At 39.0% G+C, this 26,597-nt stretch overlaps 1 protein-coding gene across 1 annotated transcript; it reads left to right on the top strand.

Moving 5' to 3' along the window:
• Window positions 1-283: 283 nt before the first annotated feature.
• On the top strand, window positions 284-21,257 carry DHX36 (DEAH-box helicase 36). The gene is made up of 25 exons (XM_054206522.1): window positions 284-532; window positions 1,249-1,370; window positions 2,170-2,371; window positions 3,071-3,109; window positions 4,363-4,533; window positions 5,439-5,518; window positions 6,535-6,609; window positions 6,749-6,915; window positions 7,496-7,577; window positions 8,055-8,195; window positions 9,434-9,536; window positions 11,114-11,201; window positions 12,071-12,126; window positions 12,242-12,306; window positions 12,815-12,958; window positions 13,593-13,710; window positions 14,367-14,465; window positions 15,468-15,641; window positions 15,919-16,005; window positions 16,658-16,741; window positions 16,840-16,939; window positions 17,026-17,116; window positions 18,677-18,797; window positions 19,279-19,431; window positions 20,326-21,257. The coding sequence occupies exons 1-25, from the start codon at window positions 284-286 to the stop codon at window positions 20,509-20,511; spliced, it is 2,997 nt and encodes a 998-aa protein (XP_054062497.1). The 3' UTR covers window positions 20,512-21,257.
• Window positions 21,258-26,597: the final 5,340 nt, after the last annotated feature.

The raw sequence follows: 26,597 nt of genomic DNA, 5'->3' as shown, positions 1-26,597 counted from the left end.
GGGTAATGATAGAGACCAACATTTAATGTTTCCTTAAAACCTTATCTGCAGCCTCGGGAAGAGAAATCAAATCTTGGATCTGTAAATCAAAACAAGAAGAGGTATTAATGTAGGATGAACTTCAGTGACATGTTGCACTGACTGTATTGCCTTATTTAGTCGCTGTTATGCTTTGCTCCCAGCCGCGGTTTGCGATGGGAGCGGAACTCGAACCCGCGGGCGGCAGGGGCGGGGCGCGGGGGCGCGGGGCGGGGCGGGGCGACGGTCGGAAGTGAGGCGGCGGATGAGGCGGGCGGTGGCAGCGCTGCGAGCCGGGTGCCGGGCGGCCATGAGCTACGAGCACCGCCGCGACTGGGGTCGGGGCCGCGGCGGCGATGGCGGGGCCGCTGGTTCCTCCTCCTCCTCGGCGGGGGGACACGGCGGCCGCGGTGGCGGCCGGGGGCGCCACCCCAGCCACCTCAAGGGCCGCGAGATCGGGCTGTGGTACGCGCGGAAGCAGGGCCAGAAGAGCAAGGAGACGGACCGGCAGCAGGTGAGGGGCGGCGGCGGGCGCGGCCTCTCTGCGGGGGCGCCGGCAGCATCGGTGCCCCCCTCCAGCCGCCGCTGCGGCCCGGGGGCATTTCGTCCCGTCCCCGAAGCAGCGGGGGAGGAGGGACTGCGGGGAGCTGGGCCAGGCCGGGAGGAGAGCTCGGCCTCATCCATCCCTGTGAGAAGCGTCAGATCGTGCCGAAGAGTCTCGCTAGGCTGTCAGTGACATTGGAATGTTAATAATGTAAATCTGTCGATATTGCATTTTTTATTTTTGCTGTTAGTTGGCCCAGAGAGTTGGGGTTGTTCAGCCTGGAGAAGAGAAGGCTCCAGGGAGACCTTAGAGCCCCTTCCAGTCCCTAAAGGGGCTACAGGAAAGCTGGGGAGGGACTCTGGATCAGGGAGTGGAGTGGTAGGACAAGGGGGAACGGTTTAAAACTGAAAGAGGGGAGATTTAGATGAGATATTAGGAAGGAATTCTTGACTGTGAGGGTGGTGAGCCCCTGTCCCAGGTTGCCCAGAGAAGCTGTGGCTGCCCCATCCCTGGAGGTGTTCAAGGCCACCTGGATGGGGCTTGGAGCAGCCTGGTCTAGTGGGAGGTGTCCCTGCCCAGGGCAGGGGGGTGGAACTGGATGGTCTTTAAGGTCCCTTCCAACCCAAACCATTCTGTGATATGCTAAGCATATGTTGATGAAAATTGTACTTTTTTTTTTTCATTAGAGAGCTGTTGTGCGTATGGACGAACGCAGGGAAGAGCAAATTGTGCAGCTGTTGAATACCGTCCAAACTAAAAATGAAAAGGAGCAAGAAGCCATGTCTTGGTGGTCTGGGGATGAAGAAGGGTAAAGAGAAACAATTACTAATGCTTTTATTTACCTTGAATTGAACAAACGTCCTACAAACTGGTAGGAAGGCATATCAGAATATATTTACATTTAGTGAGCAAATTAGGTTAACAAATGTACTCAGTTTTCTCTACATGTAGTGTCGTACTGAAAAAGTTGGTTGTAACCATTGCTGTAAAACTCTCTTCCAGATTATTGTTGAATTTGAGCTGTTACGTTTGTGTTAAATTAATAAAAGTCTATAATTGATCTGCAGGTCTGCTAGAGTAGATATATGGAATTTTTCAGCTCTCCTGGCCTCTGGAATTACTCTTCCAGAGGTAGCATTTCACTTCATTTTTCACTTATTGTACAGTCTTGGAATGTTTTCTGTGAAATAGGGTTTAACACCTAAAGGATTTTAAATGATGTCAGTGAAATGGGCAGCCAGGTCTGTTACTCCGAGTTCACTGAAACAAGGTGTTTGGGTCTCTGTTCTGCTGAGTGATCCAGTTCCAGAGCAGTGGTTCTGGCAGTGGGTTAGGCAGTGATTTTCTGTAGATGTTTTGTTGATTTGTTAGCTTCGTTTGATGCAAAAGAACATTTTACATTTCTAGATACCGATGTAAAATTTTTGATGGCTGGTAATTTTCAGACTTTAATTGTTTTAATGGCATACGCCATCAGCTGATGGCCAGGTAACCTGTGGCTGTAATGTCCCAAACAGATTTCAGGTTTGCCTGGAATGGTTCAGTGTGCTCTTCACAGGCGCATCTTGGATAATCTTTGAAGTTTCTGTTTTCTGCACTTATTTCAGACCTACTCCAGAACAGCCCACAAAAGTGAAACCAGATACTGAAAAAGCTCCTGTAAAACAGAGGCCAGTCTTGGAAAAAACGTTTCTTGATCGCGATGTGGAATATCTCTTTGAAAAAAATGACCAAGATACTGATTTAGATGAGCAACTTAAAGAAGACTTAAGAAAGAAGAAATCAGATCCTAGATATATTGAAATGCAGGTACTTTTGCATATATTAAGTAGAAAGCTTTTGATTGGCCTATTTTTTTAATTAAACTAACCAGAAAACATAATTACTTGCAATATATTTACTAGGAAGTTGTCATGATGTTACTTTGCCTAAAAATCGCGTTCAGAATTTACAAAATGCGTACCTATTGGTAGGACAGTGATTAAAAAAAACCAAAAAAACCCCAGGCTTTCGGTGACAATTGCTGATTGCATAAAATCTAAAATTTTAAACTTACACATTGTCTAGTTGGGTGGGGTTTTCCTGTTTGTTTTATAGTGGATTGTACCCCTGAATTTATGCCTAAAACTGAAAGCACAAAAATGGGATCTGAAGGAATTGCCTCTTAAAAATGTACTTTGTGTTGTTCTAACAGACATATAAGAAGTTGTCAAATAAAAGAGTCTTACTGTGGACAGACAGTTCTCCCTTTGATTCAAGGCCCTAGTCTTGCAACAGCACATATGTAGCTTGTCACTTACTGAACTGTTGGTTTTAAACAATTTTGCTAAATTTAATGAAACTGAAAACATGGATGGAATTAAACTTATTTCTAGTAGGTCTGTGTTTATATAAGTATTAGCCTAACAGTTTGTCATGTTGTTTCTCAGTTTAGCTTAGATTGTAGATGAAATCTGTTTCAGTGTGGGAAAAGGTGTTTAAAGATACTGTTACTTTCTTTTTCCCCAGAGATTCCGAGAGAAACTCCCGTCATATGGGATGAGACAGGTAAACGTGTTTTAATTTGAAAGAATGTGCATTACCGTTGTTCTGTTTTAAAGTACGAGGAAACAATTGTGTAACCAGGACTAACAGGAAACTTACTGCTTTTTATGAAGGTGCAGAAGCTTCTCAAGTTCTGACACTGGCTTTGACTTCTTTCCAGAAAGCAGCTCAGGTTCTCTGCTTCGTGACACATGCAGAGTTACTCTGCAGTTAGATACAGTTTTATCAGTAGAGGAAGCAGTATTCACGGAAATGGTATTGAATGGTGGATACATTGAAGTAGTCTTTTTAAAGTATAGGTCTTTTCTTCTTCCTCTGCCAGTTAAATTTGTAGAATGTACCTGGTCACTTGCATTTTATGTAGAGTAATTGATCACTGCATGAACTGTCGTGCATTTATTTTCTTACATGTATAAAATTGTGGCCATTTGTTGAACACTTGCCCAATTTAGAGTTGAATAGAATGCAGATTAAACCTTTTTATTTTTTAATCACAGACTTTATGGCTGTACTGCTGGTTGTTACTGCCATTAATTCGCCAGGCAGAATATAAAATCAGTGACAGTGTGGGTTGTTATTAATAGATGTTAATTCTTCATTTGAAGTCACCTGTATGAGATAAATATTACGCATATTCTGTTACATTTTCTTTTGCAGGTTCAGTGAATGATTAGTGAGCTGCCTTTCTAAAGTTACTGTATTTGTCATAACGTGGTCCTTCCTGTTAGTGTTTGGTTCTTAAGACAGTTATATTCCCCTTCACAGCCCTTTGGATTGGGAAGTAGAGGCTGGGAGTGGAAGAAGTACGGTACTGTCAGTACAAGAAATGTTAAAATGTTGCTCTGAAAATCTTCAGTTAGTACAGTCCTGCAATCCAACAGAAAACACTTGTTTTCAGTCACCAAAGATATACAGAAGGCAAGAAGGAGGAAGAAACATTAAAAATGTATTTCAGGCTTTCATTTTAGTTATTTTATGTTGTTTTCATATAGGATCTTAAATATTTAAAACTAGTATTCAAATTTTATGTGCTTCAGACTTTACACATGTGAAGTCCAAATGTGCAGAAATTACTTCTGTGTGGTTTAAACTGAACTTGTTTTTTTTAGCATGAGAAATAGATGAGTATCTGTTTCTTTACTTGCTATGACACTTTCTTCGAAGTTCATTGCATGGTAGCAGAGAATTGTCAAAATCCTTTTAAAATCTGTTTTGAATAATAATACAGTGAATGTTTTCTCTTTGTTTGGAAACAGGAACTTGTAAACCTTATAAACAATAATCGAGTAACTGTGATAAGTGGTGAAACTGGTTGTGGAAAGACAACCCAAGTTACACAGTTCATTCTGGATGATTACATAGAGCGAGGGAAGGGGTCTACATGCAGGATTGTTTGTACTCAGCCTAGGAGGATCAGTGCTATCTCAGTAAGTGCTATTTGACAAACTGGTTAACTTACTTCTTGTGATTTATTTTTTTTCACTCATTTTTTTTTTCCCCCCTAAGACATCTGAGGAAAAATTACTGCCTTACTCAGAATCACTGAAATACACGTTTCTTACTGGGCCTAGGATCTGTGGGCAAGTTGATGAACTGAGTGTACAATCTGCTAAATTATTTAAAGTTAAGGTCTGAAAAAATTCCAAATGACCAGATAGGTAGTGTGCATCTCTTGGAGAAACTGCTCTGCCGTCACGTGTACACATGCTAAATTTAAAGCTCAAGATAAGCATTCAGCCTGTAGTGGACAGTGAAGATGGCTTTGTGTGTGTTGTTTTCAGTCATCTTGGATTCTATTGCAAATAACGCTTGTGTTAATATACACTAATTTGATATTCCATAATTTTTGGTCATTAATAAAGTACTGGCACTGGAAGCCTCATTCTTCCCTGAATTTAATCATGGTTTATATCTGTGACTTCAATGGATTTGGGCAGTGCAAACATTATGTCAGGCTCTTCAGAGGCATATTAATGAGCAAGAAAGAATTTGGCTTTTAAGTGCACAGTAGTCACTCTTCTTGACAGTGAAGTATCAAATGATTATAGAACCTTACTTCCCATGAGGAAAAGCTTGCCCTGATGAAAGGACGAGTGTATTGCTAATGCCTAAATGGTGTCTGTCTTTAAAATATGTCCTGGGTTGCAAACCTGTTCTTGGATTGCTGACAGGAAATGCTGTTCTCAGTGAGGAGAAAAAGTGATTTTCAGGGTGTGTGTTGTTTAGATTCTAGGTATTTCCTGCTGATGAGTAGCTTAAATCGTAGATCAGCCTTGTGGGATTTTGTAATATTTTTTTAATGCACTATTTTGATTTTATTTATTTTCCTAAGGTGGCTGAGAGAGTCGCGGTTGAAAGGGCAGAAGCATGTGGTAATGGCAAGAGTACAGGATACCAAATCCGTCTACAGAGGTGAGAGAGGCTCCCCTGGCAGTTCTTGTGCACTGGTGTACAGTAGTATCTATTGTTGCTCAAGCAAGAAAATTTTAGGAGTAGTTCTTAAGATAGATGACTGCTTTTGTTCTGATACTTTCTCCAAAAGGAATTCCTGTGAATAGTTGGCGTAGGGAATAAGGTTTCTGAAATTTAGCAAAAAGTCTGAGTGCAATTATTGTATTATATGCAACGTGGCATTATATGGCTAGCACCACGTTCTACTTTTGTCTAGTAAGTCCTTTTTTCAGCTCTTCTAAAAGGTTCTGCTATAGATAGAGATAAAACTGATGTGCCTAATCCATGAATTTCAAGGAAAAAAGTGCTAAAGGAAAGAATGCTATAACCCATACTTCTGGGGAACATTATGTATTAGCTACACTTACCTGTTGAGTAATCCCGCTGGGATCAGGTAATAAAGTTAGGTGCATTGACAAGAGTTCATAGACCTAGTGCCATAGAGCAAAAGCTATCAAAAGCTATTATATTTGGAGTCATCTATAATTTAAAAAAAAAATATCTGAAATGTTACCAGCAAATAATGGAATCTCAATTATTGTTGAGGAAAAACTGATGGTGAGAGATGACAGCTTAGTCCTTTCAGCATTTTAATTTGAGTTTATAGAATCTCATTTATGTTTTTCTTTACTATTTAATCAAGAATGTTACATTGCTATGTATTTACCTGTCATCTGTGCTGTGCTTAGATAGATACAAAAACTTGGGGTTGGAGGATCAATGTGCAAATGATGAAAAATGATGTCTGGGAAGTCAGGGCATTTGTCAAATTACAAGTAGTTCATTCCCCATCAACAAAAATGCTGCAACTGTGTCCTAATTCCGTGTTCCACCAATTGAACTCTAAGTGAGCAAATTAGAGAATGAGGCATATTTCATAATGTCTGTAATGACTATCTGCATTTTGATTTTAAGCTTTTGAAGTACTTTGCAAAATACAGAAGAGAACTGAGGAATTCTTAATGTATCTCTTTCAGTCGGTTACCAAGGAAACAAGGTTCAATTTTATACTGTACCACAGGAATTGTCCTACAGTGGCTCCAGTCAGATAAGTAAGTTTTTTCTTATTTAATAAAAAACTGAATACAGTTATGAAATGACTTGACTACTGAGCTGTTTCAAACAATCTCTGCTCTGTTTTTTTTAATTTTGCTAAGAACAAATGTTTAACTTCCGGCTGTCCTATTTTAGGCACTTGTCCAGCATTAGTCACGTAGTCCTTGATGAAATTCATGAAAGAAATCTTCAGTCGGATGTTTTAATGAGCATTATTAAAGATCTTCTGAATATTCGTTTGGATCTGAAAGTAATACTCATGAGTGCTACTTTAAATGCAGAGAAGTTTTCAGAGTATTTTGGTAGGTGAAATGCTTCCTATGAATGTTCTGCTTAAGTAATTTAGGCTTCTAAGGTGTAATACAGTTCTCAAATTTTAGAACTGATTTTTATCAGAAGAGGTAATGACTTCAATTTAACAAATAGTTGACAGCTAATGGAGATGCTTGTTCCCATAATTTTATCTCATCATGAGCATATGTTGCTTTTGTATTTGCTGTTCAGACCTATCGTAGAGACATGTCTCCAGCGTGTTTTCATGTTAAGTATTCACTAATATTTACCATATTTTAGAAGTCATGGTGTGAGTGGGTAATCAGATTAAAGCCTTTAGTTGTTCAGTTTTCTAGCTGTATCCTGTAGCTGGAACCAGAACATGCTGGAGAACAATATGCTGCTTGCTACCTATGCTTTTTTTTATTCAGCAACTGTATTTGGAATTGAATTTGGCATCTTCTATGAGAATTTAAAAATAAACAAACAAAACCCCCCTATAGACTTAGCAACTATGTTGCAAAAATACAGAAGAGTGTTATTGCCTTTGTTATTTCAGTACAGTATTTTATTTGCTGTTTAAAAACTGAGTTGTGCCATCCTCCACAGATAATTGTCCAATGATTCACATACCTGGGTTCACCTTCCCTGTAGTGGAATACCTTCTTGAGGATGTAATTGAGAAGTTGAGGTAAGTGTATTTTCTGCACACCGTTACAGACAGTATTTTGGGTTTTTTTTTTGCGTAGTATGTCTTTTCAAAGATTAACTTGCTACAAATAATCTGTGGAAAATTTAGGTGTGTTTTTCAACAGAAAACATTTCAAGGGACATTTAGAAGCATTTGCACATAGCAACCTGGAAATGTTGGCTTGAGGAGGAAAAAAACTTGTCTCTTCTCTTCTTATTCTGGAGTGGTGAATTTTCAGGCTGCTAAATCAAGCTAGTCTTTTTGTTTGTTCAGACCTTTTTTCCTACACATTCTCATGCTTACTAGAGATGGTACCTGCTTTTTTAAGATTTCTTACAGAAAAGAAATTTAAGAATCTTATTTACCTTGTATAGCTAAAGCATTGCATAGTTTCCATGGTTTGGAAAACTGCTATGCAGCTGGCTTTAAATGACTTTAGTTTCAAATTTTAATTATGTTTGTTATTTAAATTTAAAGGTATACTCCAGAAAACACAGACCGTCGGCCACGGTGGAAGAAAGGTTTCATGCAAGGACATGTAAGCAGACCAGAAAAAGAAGAAAAAGAGGAAATCTACAGGGAACGATGGCCAGACTATTTAAGGCAGCTGCGGGGCAGGTTGTTCTCAAGTTACTCTTTTTGGTTTTTAGACAATTTACTGTGCTTTTATTAATGTTGTGATAGTTGCTACTGTGGAAAACAATAATGGTGGTATTGCCCGTACAATTGGCTGGCAACTGTCGAAATGCTTTGGAGTTATCACTGGGAATTAGCTTCCTTTGCATCTAAGAGAACTTACACCTGACAAGTTGCTTGCTTGTTGGTGTTGTTCATTACGGTCTTCAACATGATGTTAGGTTTCTTGAGCTTTGGTCATTAGTTCTCTTCTGATGAATTCTTCTCTTCTTCAGTCTTTTTCTTTGAGAGAGATCTCACAGTATTTTAGTCTCATAATCAACATAATACAAAATATGCTGGGTTTTAAAAACAAACAAGCAAAAATTAAACAAAAAACAAATGACCCCCAAAAACCCTAACAAAAGAACCCCCCACAACCTTTTCCTCAGAATATTTTAATATTCCTATATAGTGGTTTAAAATGAAGCTAAATAATTTCTCCTCTTGAGCATCTAGTAGAGATTGTCTACTTGAAACATTCTTTTGATTGCCAGCATTTGACTACTTCGGTAATCTGGGTAAACTGATTAATTGGATAGCCTGGCTGATGTATTTCAGGAACAGCATCTTCCTGTTTTTCTCCTGTCTTATTTGTCTGTTGTGTTTTGGGACTGTCTATATGTCCAGCTTGGTAACAATAATGAATATAGGTGGCTCAGTTTTACCTCCCTTTTTTAAGGGAAAAGTCCTCAATGCTTTATCTCTGTCTGACCCATCCCATGCTCCACTCATCCTGTTTGTGCTCCTCCTTCCCTTTCCCACCATGTCTTTTGAATCAATTGGCAATTCTTGCTATAGCGTTGGCTTTCATGAAAGCAAAGGGCAGAACAGATGAGGTGCCTCCTGTACTCGCTCTGAGAGAGGGATAAATTGAAAGGTAAACTCGGATTGTTTAGGTCCTAGGTAATTCATGAGGAGGAGAGAGATGATGTAAATGCTTCAAACGCGGTTCAGACATAACATGGTAATTATTAAACTTACTATTCTACACTGACGATAATCATGCTAAACTAAATCTCAAGAGTACATTGGAGGTACAGTAATTGAAAAGACAAAGAAATAAATTGAGCAATAGTGGGTTACTTAGATGTATGATTGCGGAGCCTTATAGCAGGAACATGAGTGCATGACTTTGTATGTTAGTAAGTTACCAATGTGTATGCTTTCGATGGCTGTAGGTATTCAGCAAGTACTATAGATGCCTTGGAAATGATGGATGATGACAAGGTCGACCTTGATCTTATAGCAGCACTTATCAGACACATTGTTTTGGAAGAAGAGGTACGCTTCTGTCTCCTATCATCACACTTTAATAATGTGACTGAATTGACCTCAGTGGCTGTTGGGAGTGTCAGAGCTGACAGTTTGGCTTATTGTACAGATACAAAGAAGAAGAATTTTTTATTTTGCTCTTCTGAGAAGTAATCAACAGCTTTAAATATTTAATTACTATTTAAGCCCTGAGTTTAGAATGTGAGCAACTGCCGTGTTTATTGAAATGATGGGATAGAATCCATGTTTAAAGAGGAGCACGCATCTAAGCATTATTTTTGGGTAGAGGTTGTGGGTGTTAATGAGAGCTATGTAGGTAAGAAACTTGGAAAACTTACAAATGCATTTGATATGCTCATTTATGGTCCCTTGTGAGCAAGCGGGGAAAGAGAGAATTCTTTCACTAGCAGTAGAGATTGTCTTGTAAATAAAACAGGATAGGTATCAGAAGGTTTGGGTGCCATTTGGATTCAGATTGCTGCGGGTTTTTTTTCTTCTGTCTAAGCTTTTAAAAAAAACTTCAAATTAATTATACACCTTAGTTATTTGATGGAAAGTAATAGAATTACAAATTAAATTTTAACTTTTAGTTCTTTCTGTGACTGTGTTTGTTTGTCAAAGGTAATTTTCTGTGTAGCGTGTAGTAAAACTTACGTTTTATGAAATAGCTGTCTGAAAACCTCTTTAGTGTACAACCAAATCTCCGTTTCTAATTCTCAGCAACGGGAGGCAGAGGGCAAGAGCAATTCTTAGAGTTGACATTCACTGCCTCATATCTACACTGTGCAGTTTGCTTTACTGGTTTTCTGCCCGAGTAATTCAAAGCTGACTTAGATGCTGTGAAGACTGAATTTTGATTAGCAGAAGTCTAGTCACACTTACCAAACACGCAGCTAGGAGAGTCTTCCAACTTTCAGCTGTCAAGATTAGTAGTTAATACAGCTGCATTGTTATCCCCAAATGTGCCTTATCTTGTTATTTAGTAATAACGTTATCAGAATATTAATACTGGAAGGATCCTGTGCCTGAAGCAGTGACAAATGAAGAATAACTTCTGTTACCATACATATAATGTATGTGGACTGTCAAAACCTGAAGCTATATATTTGTTTCTGTGTTCAAAAACATCTGTGGAAGAGATGACACCTTGGCTGATTCCTTAAAGAGAATTTTGATTATTTTAAAATATTAAATAATTTAGTATTTCAGTTGATAGATCATTTAAGCTGTGGATAATGAGGATGAGTTGCTATTTTGTATTTTGTTCTACCTGTTTTGAAAATCATACGTTAGTTTTTCTGCTTTATTTGCAGCTCAAATTCTTCCAGTGTTGAAATGGTGGTGTTTAAAACACTGCAAGGGAAAAACATTTGCAATCAAATTTTTATTTATTATATTCAGCTAGATAAATGTAATTAACTCTTTTATAGAAAACAATCTTACAAACTTTGTTCCAAATTTCAAATATCCAGGTTTCAAATATCGTCTATCCACTACATATGTATTAGTGTGCAAGTAGCTGGTTCTTCCTGTAGCATATGATTTATTCTAACCTCTTCTCCCTTCACTCCCTCTTTTATATATAGGATGGTGCGATTCTAGTGTTTCTTCCAGGCTGGGACAACATTAGCACTTTGCATGATCTCTTGATGTCACAAGTCATGTTTAAGTCAGGTAAAAACCAAATTTTACATGGGAATTCTAGCAATAGCGGCAAACTTAATTTTTGCATGTGATTGCTGGGATTGCACTGGATTTATTTTTTTTTCTCATGTCTCGGAATGGTTGCAGTTTGTTCAGTGTTTTTTGCTTTTCTCTGGACGTGTGGTATCTCTCATCTACCTAATGCTAATAACTCATTTTCCTCAGTGTAGGAGTGAAAAATCTGAAAAAGAATCTTAGGCCCACATCTTTTTCCTTTTGTACTTTCTTGTAGCTGTGATAACTTCCGTTCAAAACTAAACTGTCTCCCTTCTCTGTTCATTTCCTGTTGATTCTTCAGCAGCTTCTGTCTACTGCTTTGCTGGTAGTTCATTTAAATCCTGTTTATTCCTAGAAGCTTTTTTTAATAGGACACTAGAATACTCTATGCCTATCCGATACACTTTAATTTGTCCTTTTTGCATAACTCATATTTTCGTCTAACTATGCTCTTGGCTATTCACACAGTCATCTTATAGTTGAGTTCATATTATGTATGTTCCATAGATAAAGAATTTCAATCTATTGAAGGACTGAGTGTCAGTTTATTTATTAAACTTGAGCAATTGTTAAATAATTTGAGAATTTAAAAATATAAATTACTGTACGTAACTCCATATATTTTCTTGAACTTGTCAAGTTATCATAGCGTAATAAAAAAAAATTTCCTCTATACCTTTTTACTTTAGAACTTGCCGTTATGATACATATACCTGTGAATTCAGGATACGAACTAGTGGACATACTTGCAGCATATTTTCTGTATTCTGCATACTTGATTTTCCTGTAAAACTAAAGTTTCTGTGCTTACACCGTATCTCTTACTGATTTTTAATTTTCAGATAGGTTTATTATCATACCTTTACATTCATTGATGCCTACTGTTAACCAGACTCAGGTATGCTTTTCTTATGTTGTTATGCAATAAAGTAACATTTCACAACTACAAAAAAAATTAATTAAGCATATGTTTGGTTTTGGCAAATGTATAAATGGGCCATGGATAATTACAGGTTTTTAAGAAGACCCCGCCAGGAGTAAGGAAAATCGTGATTGCTACCAACATTGCAGAGACTAGGTAAATAGCTAGCTATACAGACTGAAAAAAGCTATATCTTTAACGAAATGAACAAAAGTGGTAATCTAAAGTATAAACCTGTTTAATATTTCTAAAATATATGTTTCTGTATTTGTTCGGTTCATTTATAACAATTTATCTTTAGAAATGTTTATAGACTAAACGAGAGTTTTCCTTTAATTGTTTTAAACAATTAAAACATAGGTGTTACTATAAAGACTCGCCTTTGTTGTACATGATAAATCTGAGCTACCTATCCTCTCTGCAGACTTCAAAACCCCATGGGGTGACTCTCTCCAGACCTAGGAGAATAAATCAAACTTTTTACTTGAACTACTTAGTAATGTAATTCTTAACAAAATTCCAAACATGTTGGTTTGTTTGTTTTTTTTACTGATGGCTCGCAGTTTGGGAGGGGGTAAGGAGAGGCTAAACCCCTTTAAAATCCTAGGTCAATCTTGCAGAGGTGAAGAGTTGCATTTCTGTCTTTTTTTTTTTTTTTTAACAGCATTACAATAGATGACGTCGTGTTCGTTATAGATGGTGGAAAAATAAAAGAAACTCACTTTGACACACAGAACAACATTAGCACAATGGCAGCAGAGTGGGTTAGTAAAGCTAATGCCAAGCAGAGGAAAGGTCGAGCAGGAAGGTAAGAATAATGGCGATAGAAAAGTTTTGTGATGTTAAGTTTCCATCAGTGTTGTAGCACCTGTGTGCTGAAGATACTACTTCATGTGTTCAGAAGCAAATGCTAGCACAACTGTCTCTTGTTCTTATGTAAAGAACGGTTTCTTTGTCTTTCTAGGAAGCTGACTTAACTTGGGCTGAATTTAACTCATGAGTTTCCCTCCTTCTTACAGAAGAATAAGTCATGCATTTTTTTAAATTTTTGTTGCCTTCATACCTGATTTATGACGCTATGATAGATTAAAGTGAAAGTTGTCTACAACTTACTATCACTTAGCTATATACCAATTTTTTAAAAAAATCTCTCTCCCTCTCAAAATACTTTGTGGAGTAATTTCTCTCTTACAGAACTTAACAGTTCTTCTCTGGTCTCTTCATTACTCCTTTTGAGCACTTGATAGGAGGTTTCTGTGTTCAGCATGCCTCTTTTCCTGTTGATGGGTCTGTGTTTCAGAAAGCTGAAAAGGCTTTTACAATTGAATACGCTTCAGTTCTAATTCCTTGATTGTGTTCGTTTATAAACAGCTTTCCAAAACACCCCATAATGTCATGGTGTATAGGGAAAAAAAAATAATTACTTATTTAAATAATTCCAGAGTTCAGCCAGGCCACTGCTATCATCTATACAATGGATTGCGTGCTAGCCTTCTAGATGATTATCAGTTACCAGAGATCTTGAGGACACCTTTGGAAGAACTCTGTTTACAAATCAAGGTAAACATATGGATCTTCAAACATATTTATTACTTACTTTTCCATTGGAATAAGAGGTTGAGAGATTAAGTTAATGCAACTGTGAGCCTAGGGTCGCCTTCAAGTCAAAATTCTGTTACACTAGAAGTACAATATACTTAGCTATATAATTGCAGCAACTTTTGCAAAATGCATACTTCTATCTAGATGCATCAAACACAGGAAACACAGGATTGTCTAGTATAAATAAAAGCTGAAGTGTATTAACAAAAACTTGGACTGTGCTTCCTCCCCTCTTCCCTGCCCAAGTATCATTCAGTCAGAGGAGCTTCAGTGAGAATGGTAGTGAGTCAAGCGATATGGTCTTAAAATAATTTTACTAAAAAGTAGTTTTAGAACTGATGTGAGTTTCCTTTTTGGCATTTTGTATTGAATTCCTTAAGCATGCATAAGGAATACCATGTGTATGTGTACTGAATGAAGAATAGATCCTTATGTTTCAAATTTCATCATTAATACACTTTTATTTTTGTCCTTAATTCTTAATTAGTGAAATTCCATCTCAAGCTGTGAATTATTTACACTTTTTTAATTAGTGTGGTTACTGCTTACTAATTTTAGGTAGCCATCCTTCTCCAATTGCTGTAGGTTTTTATTGTTTTTTCTTTTTCTTTCAGATTCTAAAGCTTGGTGGAATTGCTTATTTTCTGAGCAAACTAATGGATCCACCATCTCGTGATGCTGTAATGTTGGCCATAAATCATCTAATGGAGCTGGTAAAGTATTGCTTAATGTACACGCAAGGAAAAAATCTATTTAGAACCATGTTACTGTGGTGTTTGTTATCAGACAGTTCTGATTGTACACATCTAGACATTTGCAACCTCTTACTGTATTGTGTAGATCCTTTATATATCTTCACTGAACAGAGGAAATAATTTCACATAATATGTGGTGTTTATGGGCTGCATAGAGTAGTTCCTGAGGAACTTTCTAAATGACTCAATACATATACATGCACCTTGCATGTAAATTCCTTACGGATACTTAATTTGCTGCTTCTGTTAATACCCTGCTCGTGGCTGCATCCACCAAGCTTTCCTATCCCAGTCAAATTAGTTAAAGAGTTTGAGATACTTTTTTTGTGGGCCAATAAGGTATATAGGAGAAAGATCTTGTATGTCACTGCCCCTCTGGATGCTGGGGAAGGAGAGTTTAATGATGCATTTGTACAGCTGATTTCTTGCCCTGCTATTATTTGTACAAATGAGTTGAAGCAATAAATTGAAACATCTCATTTAGATGAAGGGCGGTATTTAGACTGATGGCATGATTCTATAAATGTTTAGATGAAACTAAAATTCAGACATACATTTGGTGTTCTGGGACAATGCTGTATAGCAGCAAAGGGGAGAGTAAATAAAAACAGAAGTAATATTGAGGGTAAAATACAAGTCTAAAAATAAGCTTGGTTAGGAGAATAGGAAGACTCTCAAGTATTAATAATACTTAATACTTTCATCCAGAAAGACACTAAGCCCTAGTAAACCACTTGAAACACAATTAAAGGTGGTTTCCATTTTCTTGTCTCTAACTGAACATTTCTATTTCTCCATAACTTGCTTGATCACTTTCCTACCATACCTTATTACAGCTCATTATGTTTTCCAGCTATTAGACTTTCCTTTGTTCTCTAGGTATACTAGTGGCTATTTCAAGGAGATCCCATTTCAAATGCTGTATTTATTCTTTTTTTCCTTTTGTTTCCCTTCTGACAGAATGCTTTGGACAGACAAGAAGAACTGACTCCACTGGGTGTCCATTTAGCACGATTACCAGTCGAACCACATATTGGAAAAATGATCCTCTTTGGAGCTTTATTCTGCTGCTTAGATCCAGTACTTACAATTGCGGCTAGCCTCAGCTTCAAAGACCCTTTTGTTATTCCTCTGGTAAGACTTCTAAAAGGAGAATTACACATAAGACTTTAAGAATCTCAGAAAAGGATATTGGGACTTAGTGAGATGTTATAGTTTAAAAGCACTTTAATGTTATTTTCACATTAATTACATTTTTATTAGTAAAAGATTGCCTTCACATACTGTAAAGTATAGTCTTTGCCTACAGAATATTGGATGTAGCACACAAAGTATTGCTGTGTGTACGTATCTTAATTAAGAAAAATGGTGTGTCAGTCATGAATATTTTATAGGTTCTAATTATTCTCAGGGCAAAGAGAAAGTAGCAGATGCAAGAAGAAAGGAACTGTCAAAGAACACTAAAAGTGATCATCTAACTGTGGTGAATGCTTTCACGGTAGGCATGTTTTAATGTTTGGGTTTTTTCTTCTAGAATTTTAATTTGAGTAATATGGACTATTCTAAGGAGAAAACTGATCAGTTTAGGCTCTGAAGTATTTATTTCTTGACTTCTACAGAACAGAAAACCAAACTAATTTTCATTTTTCTAGTGTTGAGCAATCTTGTCTTCAGGCTCAATAACCTAATTTCTTGCAGATAAGTCTATGGAAGAGACAAAAAAACCATAATGTTACAGTTATCTTGCCGAAGTCATTAATTCTTGTCCTTCCGGCCTCTGCAAGAGGCTGAAGCTGACTTCAAAACTGTTGGAGGTTTAGCTGTATAGTATTGGGACGAGAAGAGGAGGAAATAAATGGCCTGGAATGCAGTTTCTGTCCAGGACTGTTAACAGTAGTAACAAATGAAATTCTGACAAACTTAGCTAGATTTCACTCCTCACCATGGAAAAGGGAAGTTTTTGATTCAAAATGTTACAAAGTTGTGGTTTTCTGCTCTGTGCTGCGTATATATAAACAAAGAGTTCAAAGGATTTACTTTCTCTGTTTTAGAGAAAAATATCTATATTGTTTGTTGACCTCTAGTTTTTGCTGTCTAACTTGTTCAGTATGTGTTCACTTACATCTTTGAACTATGACTTTAATTTTTAGGGCTGGGAAGAGACTCGGCGTCGTGGTTTCAGAACTGAGAAAGACTATTGCTGGGAATATTTCCTGTCTTCAAATACGCTGCAGGTAAGATCCTGACAGTTTAAAATCATGCCTGTGGGGGGGAGAAGGGGAGAAGCCTTTTGGCACAGCATCATTCTGGAACAATTTTTGTTATTTCCTAGATGCTGCATAACATGAAAGGACAGTTTGCTGAGCATCTCCTTGCAGCTGGATTTGTGAACAGCAGAGACCCCAAGGATCCCAAATCTAATACCAACTCAGGTAAACAGCGGAAGAAAATAGAAAATTTCTGATAGTTGAAGTCTCAGTTTGCAGAACTGCACTATTGACTTTGCTGTCTTCTGCAGATAATGAGAAGTTGCTCAAAGCAGTCATTTGTGCTGGTTTATATCCAAAAGTTGCAAAGATCCGGCCAAGCTTCAGCAAAAAGAGAAAAATGTAAGGATTTGGTTTAATGTTGATTTGTATTTGAGGTGTTTTCTACATTAGGTAGTTTAGCAAGGTGAAGCAATGGCTTGAGTGCATGAATGAATCTCTGTATAGCTCAGTCATGGGTGTGGGTTGCTTCATTTGAGAAGGGTAGAGGAGAGCATGAGATTGTTGATCTTCACTTTGTTTAACATTTAGATGCCTGCTACTCTCTGAAATACTTTGTGTATATCATACCATGGATAATGTTGCAATATATCAATAACACTGCTGCTAAAGGAGTCCTGCCATCATCTTTTGTCTATGGCAGCAGTTGAAACATTGTCCTTTCTTATTATTTGGCACCATAAAGTCTAGAAATTCCAGTATGTTATGGAGCTGATTTAAGGCAGAATGAAGGGTTGAATATTTGGACTGATTGTTTTCTGGGTGTGTGTAATGTGGAAACAGGAAGCTAGGAGCAATCGTGATGCCTATAATTAAAAGCAACAAGCAAAAAAAACCCCAAGTCATTTTTTCTGTGAAAGGAGTAAGAATAGGTAGTCAAAATGCTACCTTGTATTGTGTAATTTAGACCTGTCTATAGCTGACACTGCTTGTCAGTCGATGCTCCCTCTTGTACTGAGTCCCGTGTGCCAGAGTCACCTCAGTGCAGTAGTTTGCAAACCTGATGCAAGTTATGGTGTCACTGTGTCTTTGCCACATGGTGGAGCTCGGTGTCAGCCAGCTGCCCAGGAAGGCTCAATTTTATGATTGACTAAACAAGAGATATGTTACACTAACCACTTTCCTGGAGAGGCTCTCTCACACACTGTTTCTGTTCCAAATACTGAGTTCTATGTTTTACAAGATATTTCTCCACACAGGGAATAGAGAGCTCAGTGATCCATACCCAAAGAATTACATCTCTGAAATGTGGGAAGGAGGAGAACAGTTGTGCTTCATATCTGTTGTGCTTGGTTTCTGCTTTTTATTGTCTGATGGCATTATTACGCTAGAAAGGAAACGTGATTTTGGGTGCTAAGTATAACCAAAGGAGTTGACGGTTGTCCCTTGAGTCAGATTCATTCAAAGGCATGTGGTACAAGTCGAGGTACACCACTCTAGACTGGTTGACAGTGGTATAGCTAGTCCCTCGTTCCACACTGATGCCACTTAACGCTGAGCAAAGAATTCAGATGTGTAAGTTCCTTATGTGTTTTACCAAGCAGTTGCTTGAAACTTGGTTTGAGTAACCAAATTCACTAACAGACATGGTCCTTCATTTGGAAAAAAACCCACCACTTGTTTTTCTACTTGAGAGAATGACCGGGCTTATTAAGGGGGGTAATTTGACAAAGATTTCAAACTCTTTAAATGCACAGAGAGACGTGTCTAAAAGTTCATACTGTAGATTCAGTTGTAATCTTTTGGGAAAGGAGTTAAAGTTTCTTCAAACGTCCTTGTAGTTTCAGAGTTTATTATGCTAGTAGAGAATTGGAGGGTTTTTTTTAACTTGGGACACCATTGTGCTAAACTTTCAAGGTCTTATTTTAATCCTAAAATAAAAACTTTTTTTTTCCTTTTAAGGGTGAAAGTTTGCACCAAGACAGATGGAACAGTTAATATTCATCCTAAATCAGTTAATGTGGAAGAAACAGAGTTCCATTATAACTGGCTTGTGTACCATTTGAAGATGAGAACTAGCAGTGTATGTGAAGGTTTATATTTGTGTAATTTATTTTTGTAGTTCTTTAATAAGATTGGATCGGGGTTCAAAGGGGATGTGAACAGTGCCTTTGTTTGAAGCCTTCCTGTTTCGGGTCATTCTTTTTACATGCTATCAGATTATGTTCTTTGTCATACTGCTGGTATTGTTCCACAAATAACTACTGGGTTTTTTGTGGTTGGGATTGGGGGGGGGGGGGGTGGGGGGTTGGTTTCTTTTAAGGTTCTGGCAATAGCAGGTGTAAATTTTTTTTTTTTTTTTTAATCTCAAACCAGTGTAACACTAAAATTATTTTTTCCTCTGATTGTTACAGAGTCATTGGTTTGATTTCATTCTATGTGAAGGAATTTATGAATGGCTCTGAATAATGATGTTATAGAATTCTGTTATAAGTTTCATTAAGGGTTATTGATAACACTTAAGATGTTTTGAAGAGTGATTGGACAATTTTGGTGTCTTGCAGATTTATTTGTATGATTGTACAGAGGTCTCCCCATACTGTCTCTTGTTCTTTGGAGGAGATATATCCATTCAGAAGGATAAAGATCAGGATACCATCGCTGTGGATGAATGGATTGTTTTCCAGTCTCCAGCAAGAATAGCGCACTTGGTTAAGGTGACTATGTTTAATAATAACATATATGGAAGACTTAGTGTAACACTGATTCTTCTTAGAGATTTCTTTATTTGATATTACTATGTACCTATGGATTTACCACTACAGTGAGAGAATAATGTAATGTATTAATGTTCTGGACAGTCTGTATCGCATGGTAAACTGGGCAGAAGTAAACAGTAATGTACTCCCTTATGTTTGGCCTTAGGAGCAGGCAGTCAGATTTAATTTTTGTTTGTTTCCCATTTAATAGCTTGACTAACGAGAATAAGGCTGTGTGTCTGAGGTGTCAGGAAGATAGTGATGATGTTCTTGTGCAGCCTCTGCTGAAGAATTCATGGGGATATTGAAAAACGTAGAAGCTTCAGAGAAGAGTCATAGGGTGTATTTAAAGGATTTATAAACATGTCTTACAGTGAGAGATTTGAAGAGTTTTTCATCTCTTGTAGTTTTCCACAGTAAAAGCTGTAGGATGACTTGATCAGCCCATGACATGTCCACGCGGATATGGAAATATGAGGATGGGACTCTTCAGTTACCAGTAATAAGTTCCAGTGGAAGGAAGAGCTGAATAGCGCTTTGTTCAATATTAGATCCTAGAAATTGTGTCTCTTTTTTTGCCCCAAATATTTTTAATCATGAATTAGTCAGCTAATGGACATATATAGGCTGTTAAAAGGTCATCACTTCCAGAGATGGTCATCTGTCATAAAAGGTAAAACTGATAGTTTTTGAGAAGCAGCTTTTGATAGTGATGTTGAAATGAATTGATAGGAGAGCAGCAGGTGTAAAGATTAGGCAAACAGTAATGCTGTTGTGTGTAGCTCTAATTGCCTGTCTCTTTTCTTTTTTCTTTTTTTTTCTTTTTTGTTCATTCCAACAAACTCTTTGCAGAATTTAAGACAAGAGCTTGATGATCTTCTACAAGAAAAAATAGAAAACCCACATCCTGTGGACTGGAATGATATTAAATCCAGGGATACAGCAGTACTGACGGCTATTATAGACTTAATCACAACACAGGAGAATGAAGGTGCCAGAAACTATGCTCCACGATTCCAGAGTGAACGCTATAGTTGACACACTTTCATCTGTTTCGATAAAGCCAACATACTCAACTTTTTTGTTTCATTTTTTATAGCATTTATTTAGCTAGAAGAAAAACTTTTTTAGGGCAAGCTGGTAATTCCCTCGTACTGAAAAGCAGTTATTTCAAAATAGTTGGTAATATCTGTATATGCATGGTATTCTGTGTTCAGTGTAGCTTTTTAAGTAAGAGAAATGCAATGCTAGCAATGTTAGTTGATGTATGGTTCGTGTCCTGCTGTAGCTTTTTTCTTTTTACCCATCAGGTAACAGATATTAAAAAAACCTGCTAAAATACTGCTTAATAATACTTAAACTGTTCTTGCTGTTGGTAGAAACATCTCAAAAGACTTTTTTTTTTAATTGGGGTGGTGAGTAATTATACTTAGTATGTTATTCCAGCTGTGCAGCAGTCGTCTCACCACCACTTCCACAGAAGGTAATTATAGCTTAATTAAACTAAACTTGAAAACACTTGTTAAATTTGTACTGTGGGAGGAAACAATCTTCAGAAATATTCTCCTCTTTTGCCCTTCACCTCCTTCAGTTTATCTTTTTTCACTTTCTGTGCCCATTCATCATCAGTACTGACTAAAATTTCAGATTACAGGAAAGATGGTTAGATGAAAGTCACGGTGGAACACACTTTAAGGTTGCATTGCATTCTAATTTTTCTTTTTTTAAAACAGTCCATGTATGGGTTATAGTATTACATTAAAAGTCTTTTCTTTAAAATGTAACTTCATCTGTTTGTAGTTCTTAATGTTTTAAATGTCATTCTGTTCTGAATGCTTCCAACTATGTAAGAACACTGTTTAGGATTTCAAGTAGGGTGACTAGTTTGAGAAATGCTTGTTTTGATCAAACTGCTGTTACTGTTTTTAAACCCTGGGGGCTGGATGTGGGGCTGGGCTCTGTTCCCCACTGCGGAGGGCAGGAGATAGAGCTAAGGCTGAGGGTGGGTATTTAACACTGAAAAGTGCTGGTGCTTTACTTAGCAGCCCTCTTACCTGTGCTTTGCAGCTGTAGTTATGGTTATTTCTAGGTTTATCCTTGAGGAACAAAACTCTTGCATTTCATTTTGTTTGCCTGGAAATGTCACTCCTCTCCCTTCTTGGGGATTTCTGTTTCTTGAAATTTGTGAAAAATGATCTTGACCATTAGGCTTTATGAGCCTTATCCTGAAGAACACAGAACTGTTCAGGTGAAACTATTGTATTTTCATAGAGAAACAAGTCTTGGTGATTAGCCTCCAGATTTCCATTGGGTTAACAAGGAGTCAAGGCTGCCAAGCTCATTATTTCTACAACACACCTGTTCAACCTCCCTCCCCCCCAAATCAGTTGATTGCTTCACCCCCAGGTGCTGAGGCTGGTGTTTTAGTGAGGGAGGAGGAACGTTTTGCCCTGGGGCTGCAGGAGGCAGTTTAAGGAAGAGGAAAACAAAAGCTCCGGGGAGGGGGACGGTCGGGCCCGGGCGCCGGGTGGCAGCGGCCGCTGCCACCCGGCGCCCGGGCCCGACCGTCCCCCTCCCCGGAGCCGCCCGCGGTTTTATGAGGAAAATCCAGGGCTGTGAGGGGTGCGAGGACACACCGGAGTCCGCCGAGACCCGCCAGAGGCTCGGGTAGCAGGTAAGAGCGGGAGGCGGGCTGTCCATCCCGCCTCATGGCGGTGTTGAGCCGCTCTGAGGGCTGCGTCGCACTCTTCAGGAGGCGGGAGCCTCACCACTGAAGGTGAGCCCTGGAATCAAAGAGGGCGGGGGAAGAAATTAAATTTGTGATAATTTGTGTGGAAATGGAAAGGAAATAACTTTGCTGTAGCGCTGTACCTCAGGCTATTGGTCTTGGAAACAAAGGGGCGTTGTGCTGGGACAAGGGGCAAACTCTCACAAAATGGCGCCCAGGAGTAAGATGGCGCCCAGAGCTGAGGGAGCAGCTGTGCTTCTGGGGCCAGTTAAGGCCGTGGGGTGTGGGATGGTAGGGGCAGTTTACCACAGAAAAGTAGGGTGAGCTGCTCTACATCGCAAATTTGTGTCTTCTTGAGGAAGAATGGGCGGTAGCGCTGCTACTGGCAGGGTTGGATTAAAAATCATGGGGGAAAAAAAAAAAATAAAGGCTGGCACGTGGTACCAGTCGTACTCTCCTTGTTCTTGGTTTTCGCGGTACTTAAAAGCAATGATGCCTAAATGTCTACCTAACAACACAAAGGGCAAAAAGAAAGGGTAGCGATGGTGGAGCCTGTGTAAGAACAGCAGCACTGGCTGAACAGACAGTAGTTCTCTCACCTCCCCCCCCTCAGTTCCAGGTGATCGAGATGATGCTATGGTATCAGGGCCACCACTAGAAGAAATGCACACTGAGTTGGCCGTGGCTTGGTATGGTCAGATCTTTACTTACAAAGTAACGTGACTAATGTGTAAATAATAGTATTTGTTATACTTTTGCTACTGCGCTTAAAGTGTGTTGCTTGACGTACTTTTTTTCTAAGCAGAAAAGTATCGGAAACCTCTGTGTTCCTGAGAGCTTGAAAATTAGCCTTTTCCTAAAGTCAGGTGTACTGGTTTTGGCTGGGATAGAGTTAATTTTCCTTGTCGGTGCTGTGTTTCAGATCTGTGGTGAAAACGGTGTTGATGTCTCTGTGCTGTCCCTGCGCGGGGTCCAGGCCTTTCCTGTCTCACTTGTCCCACCAGCGAGTGGGGACAAGTGGCTGTGAGGGGACACAGCTGGGACAGCTGAGCCTGACTGACCAAAAGGATATCCCACACCAACTGTATGGTCATATCACTCAACAATAAAAGCCTGGGGAATGGAGGAGGAAGGGGAGACATTTCAGAGCTGTGGCATCCATCTTCCCAAGTCACCCTTAGCACGATGGAGCCCTGCTTTGCTGGAGACGGCTGAACGCCTGCCAGCCTATGGGAAGCAGTGAATGAATGCCTGGTTTTACTTTGCTTTACCTGTTGAACTCAACCCATGAGTTTTCTCACTTACCCTTCTGATTCCCCTTCCTCATCCCACTAGGGGGAGAGAGCGAGTGGCTGTGTGGGGTTTAGCTGCTTACCAGAGTTAAACCACAATGTCAGGTTATTAAGCAATCTGAGGTAATGCTTGTGTAAGGTTTTTAATTTTCTTTTCCATATGTATAGCTAGAGTGAATGAACGTTTCTCTTCCCAGTTCATAGTGCACTTAATGAAGGCTGTTTGTGACTGTGTAGAGTTTCTAGCATCTTCTGGACCTCCAGCTTATGGAATGAAACAGAATTCAGTGGTGGTAATTAATTCTTCCTGACCTTACTGTTATCTCCAGTTTGCCTAAATGATGTAGTTGTTACGATACAGCTGTCAAAAATTAATTTGCAGACTACAGTAGAGCTAAGAGCACTAATAGCTGTGTTTAATTCCCAGGAATCAAGACCTCCTCAGATTTCCTCAATCTTGGCATCAAAATTTACTCTAAGTTTGTTTCTAATACTTGTTCTGTCCACTTGTTTTGACCAAGTGTATTACTTTAGAAATAGGATACACAGGAAAAAAGGAAGCTTGTGTGAATATATTCTATAGATAGAGAGTTTAAGGTATGTGCATGTAAATATGATGCTGTGTAACGGCTGCATTTCATGAGGTTGTGTAGGTTGACTAAAGTGGTCCTACTTTTGCCTTTTTATTTTCAGCAAATTAGCTTTGCATAATGGCAAACAAATTTATTCTTTGATAGGAAAGTCAGGAACAATACTGCATTACAGTGTTACTTTTTAAAAAGTTCAGCAAATAAAAAAGTTCTATTATGTTGCAGGGATGATACAAAGAAGCAGAAAAGATATCAGTAGCTGTTCTTTAGCTGCGTCACGCCAGTATTGGAAATGCTGAGACAGGTTGATGGCAGGTGGGCACTGGTTTCCCGAAGGGGTGCTTGATGGCCTCCAGCAGTCCACAGAGACCATGTGGGCACCTGGGCTCACCAGGACCAAGTGGGTTCCTTCCCCTGGCAGTGCTGATGTTCAGTTTGGTCTCGGCTTCAGTGAGGGTTAAGCATAAACCTGAGATAATGTTCTCATCCATGCAGGCACCTTGTCGCTGGGCCAGTCGTGCACGTTGGGCTTTGCATGGTTCCTGCCCACCTTATGTGATATATATTTAATTGCATAAAAATGAAACTTTGATTCAGGGAACTGAGAGCCTTTTAGTTTTAGTCAACTTGCTTAAAACCCGATTGGAGAAGTTATGTAAGGAAGGGGTACAAATTCCAGGCCCTGCAAAAATGAAAGTTGATTTTACAGCAAAACTCTCAGTAGTATTCTGTCACTGCTGGGCTGTTTAATTAAAAAGGAGATACTAGTGTCATGTCCTCCTCCTTGGGCAGGGCAGGGGGGAGGAGAGAGAAAGTGTGTCTGTATCTGTGTGTGTCTGCACATGTGCACACTGGTTAGTGAAAGTAATGAATGAGGCTTTTTAGGTCATTCTCTTTGCAGTAAAAGTGCTCATCTTAGAGTAAGTTAGAGTTAAAAGGTAGCTTTTTTTTTTTTTGCTAATGAAATTATTGTGGAGTTGCTAGAAGGGAAAAAACCAGCACAAACAATCCCTTAGCTTTTGAAAACTTCCTTATACAAACTATTAGATAAAGTGCTTGTCGTGTGTTCTTAAATTTCCAAGACTTTGAGTTATGAGGGAATTTAGATGAGTGAAAGTCAAAGATTTTAAAGGCTATGTTTTCAGTGTTGTGCCTGCTCCTTTTCACTGTTTTACTTTTTCATTGTTGTGCCTGCCATGCCTTTTCCAGGCAATTGCTGTTGCTACACTGAACGGAACATGGTGCAGTCTTATTTCTGTGCATGGGGGAATTGCGTAGCGCAGACTGGAGCTGTGCAGCTTAGACAACACTGGTGGCATCAGCTGCTTCCTTAAAAAACTCACTGTGTGCTTTTTTTATTTTTTTAAATTTTGATTCTTTGTTCAAAGAAGGGTGGGGGCAAACAAACTATGCAAACAAGCAGGTGTGACAAACATATAATGGAATGAATTTGTAGCTGTCATGCCTGCACCAGTGAGGTTGTTAACAGCCCCTAGGTTAATGGTGAGGTTGTTGCCACTTATGAGAAGGTTCCCAGACCATTGTTGTGGCCAGCAGGAGCAGCCATCAGGCAGGAGAGGACAGTCCCCATGCCCCAAGCTGTCAGCACTAGTACAGGCAATCACCTTTCTTCCTGTGTATACTAACCCCTGGATAAGTAATGCATTATAAATAATTGCAATACACTCTTCCAGCATTTATTGTAACTATTTAATACTAAGTAATGCAGTCATCTTTAGCAAAAGACCTGGATCCAACATTTCCACTCCTGAGTGGTCTACAGTAGGGCCTTGTTTCATCTGTCTCTCAATGAATTTTGAATTATTTTCTTCACAGTCACTTCTAGAATTCTGGTGTATGGGATGCCATGGCCAGATCCTTAGAGGCTCATAGCATAGAGAGCAACAAAGCTGGTGAAGGGGCTGGATGCAAGTCCTCTGAGGAGCAGCTGGGGACTCTGGGTTTGTCTAGTTTGGAAAGAAGGAGGCTGAGACGCAACCTCACTTCTCTTTGCAGCTTCCTGAGGAGGGGATATGGAGAGGGAGGTGCTGAGCTCTTCTCCCTGGGATCCAGTGATAGGACTCATGGGAATGGTTCAAAGGTGTATCAAGGGAGGTTTAGACTGGACATTAGGAAGCGTTTCTGTACTGTGAGGGTGGACAAACCGTGGAACAGGCTTCCTCAAGAGGCAGCTGATGTTCCATGCTTGTCCGTGTTTAAGAGGCACTCAGACAAGCTTTATATTCTTGACTTGTTTCCTCTTCTCTCTCCTAATATGGTCTCTAACTTGAGACACAAGATGTTCTCCTAGGCCTGCATTTTATGCCATTGCTCTAAATTCATGTGCATATGTGTGACAGATCTGTGACGGATGAAGTAGGACAGATGATGGTGGTGTTCATCCTTAGAGAACAGAAGATTTTAAATGCCACAGGTTACAGAACAGATTTAATTACTTTGACAAGAATGACATTAACTTGCAGTTAACTGTATTTCTTAAAGAAAAATGGAAGC

Source organism: Rissa tridactyla, chromosome 6 (genome assembly GCF_028500815.1).
Source record: "Rissa tridactyla isolate bRisTri1 chromosome 6, bRisTri1.patW.cur.20221130, whole genome shotgun sequence".
In the NCBI taxonomy this organism is placed as follows: Eukaryota; Metazoa; Chordata; class Aves; order Charadriiformes; family Laridae; genus Rissa; species Rissa tridactyla.
Note: the sequence above shows the minus strand (reverse complement) of the source record. Positions and strands in the feature narration are given on the sequence as shown.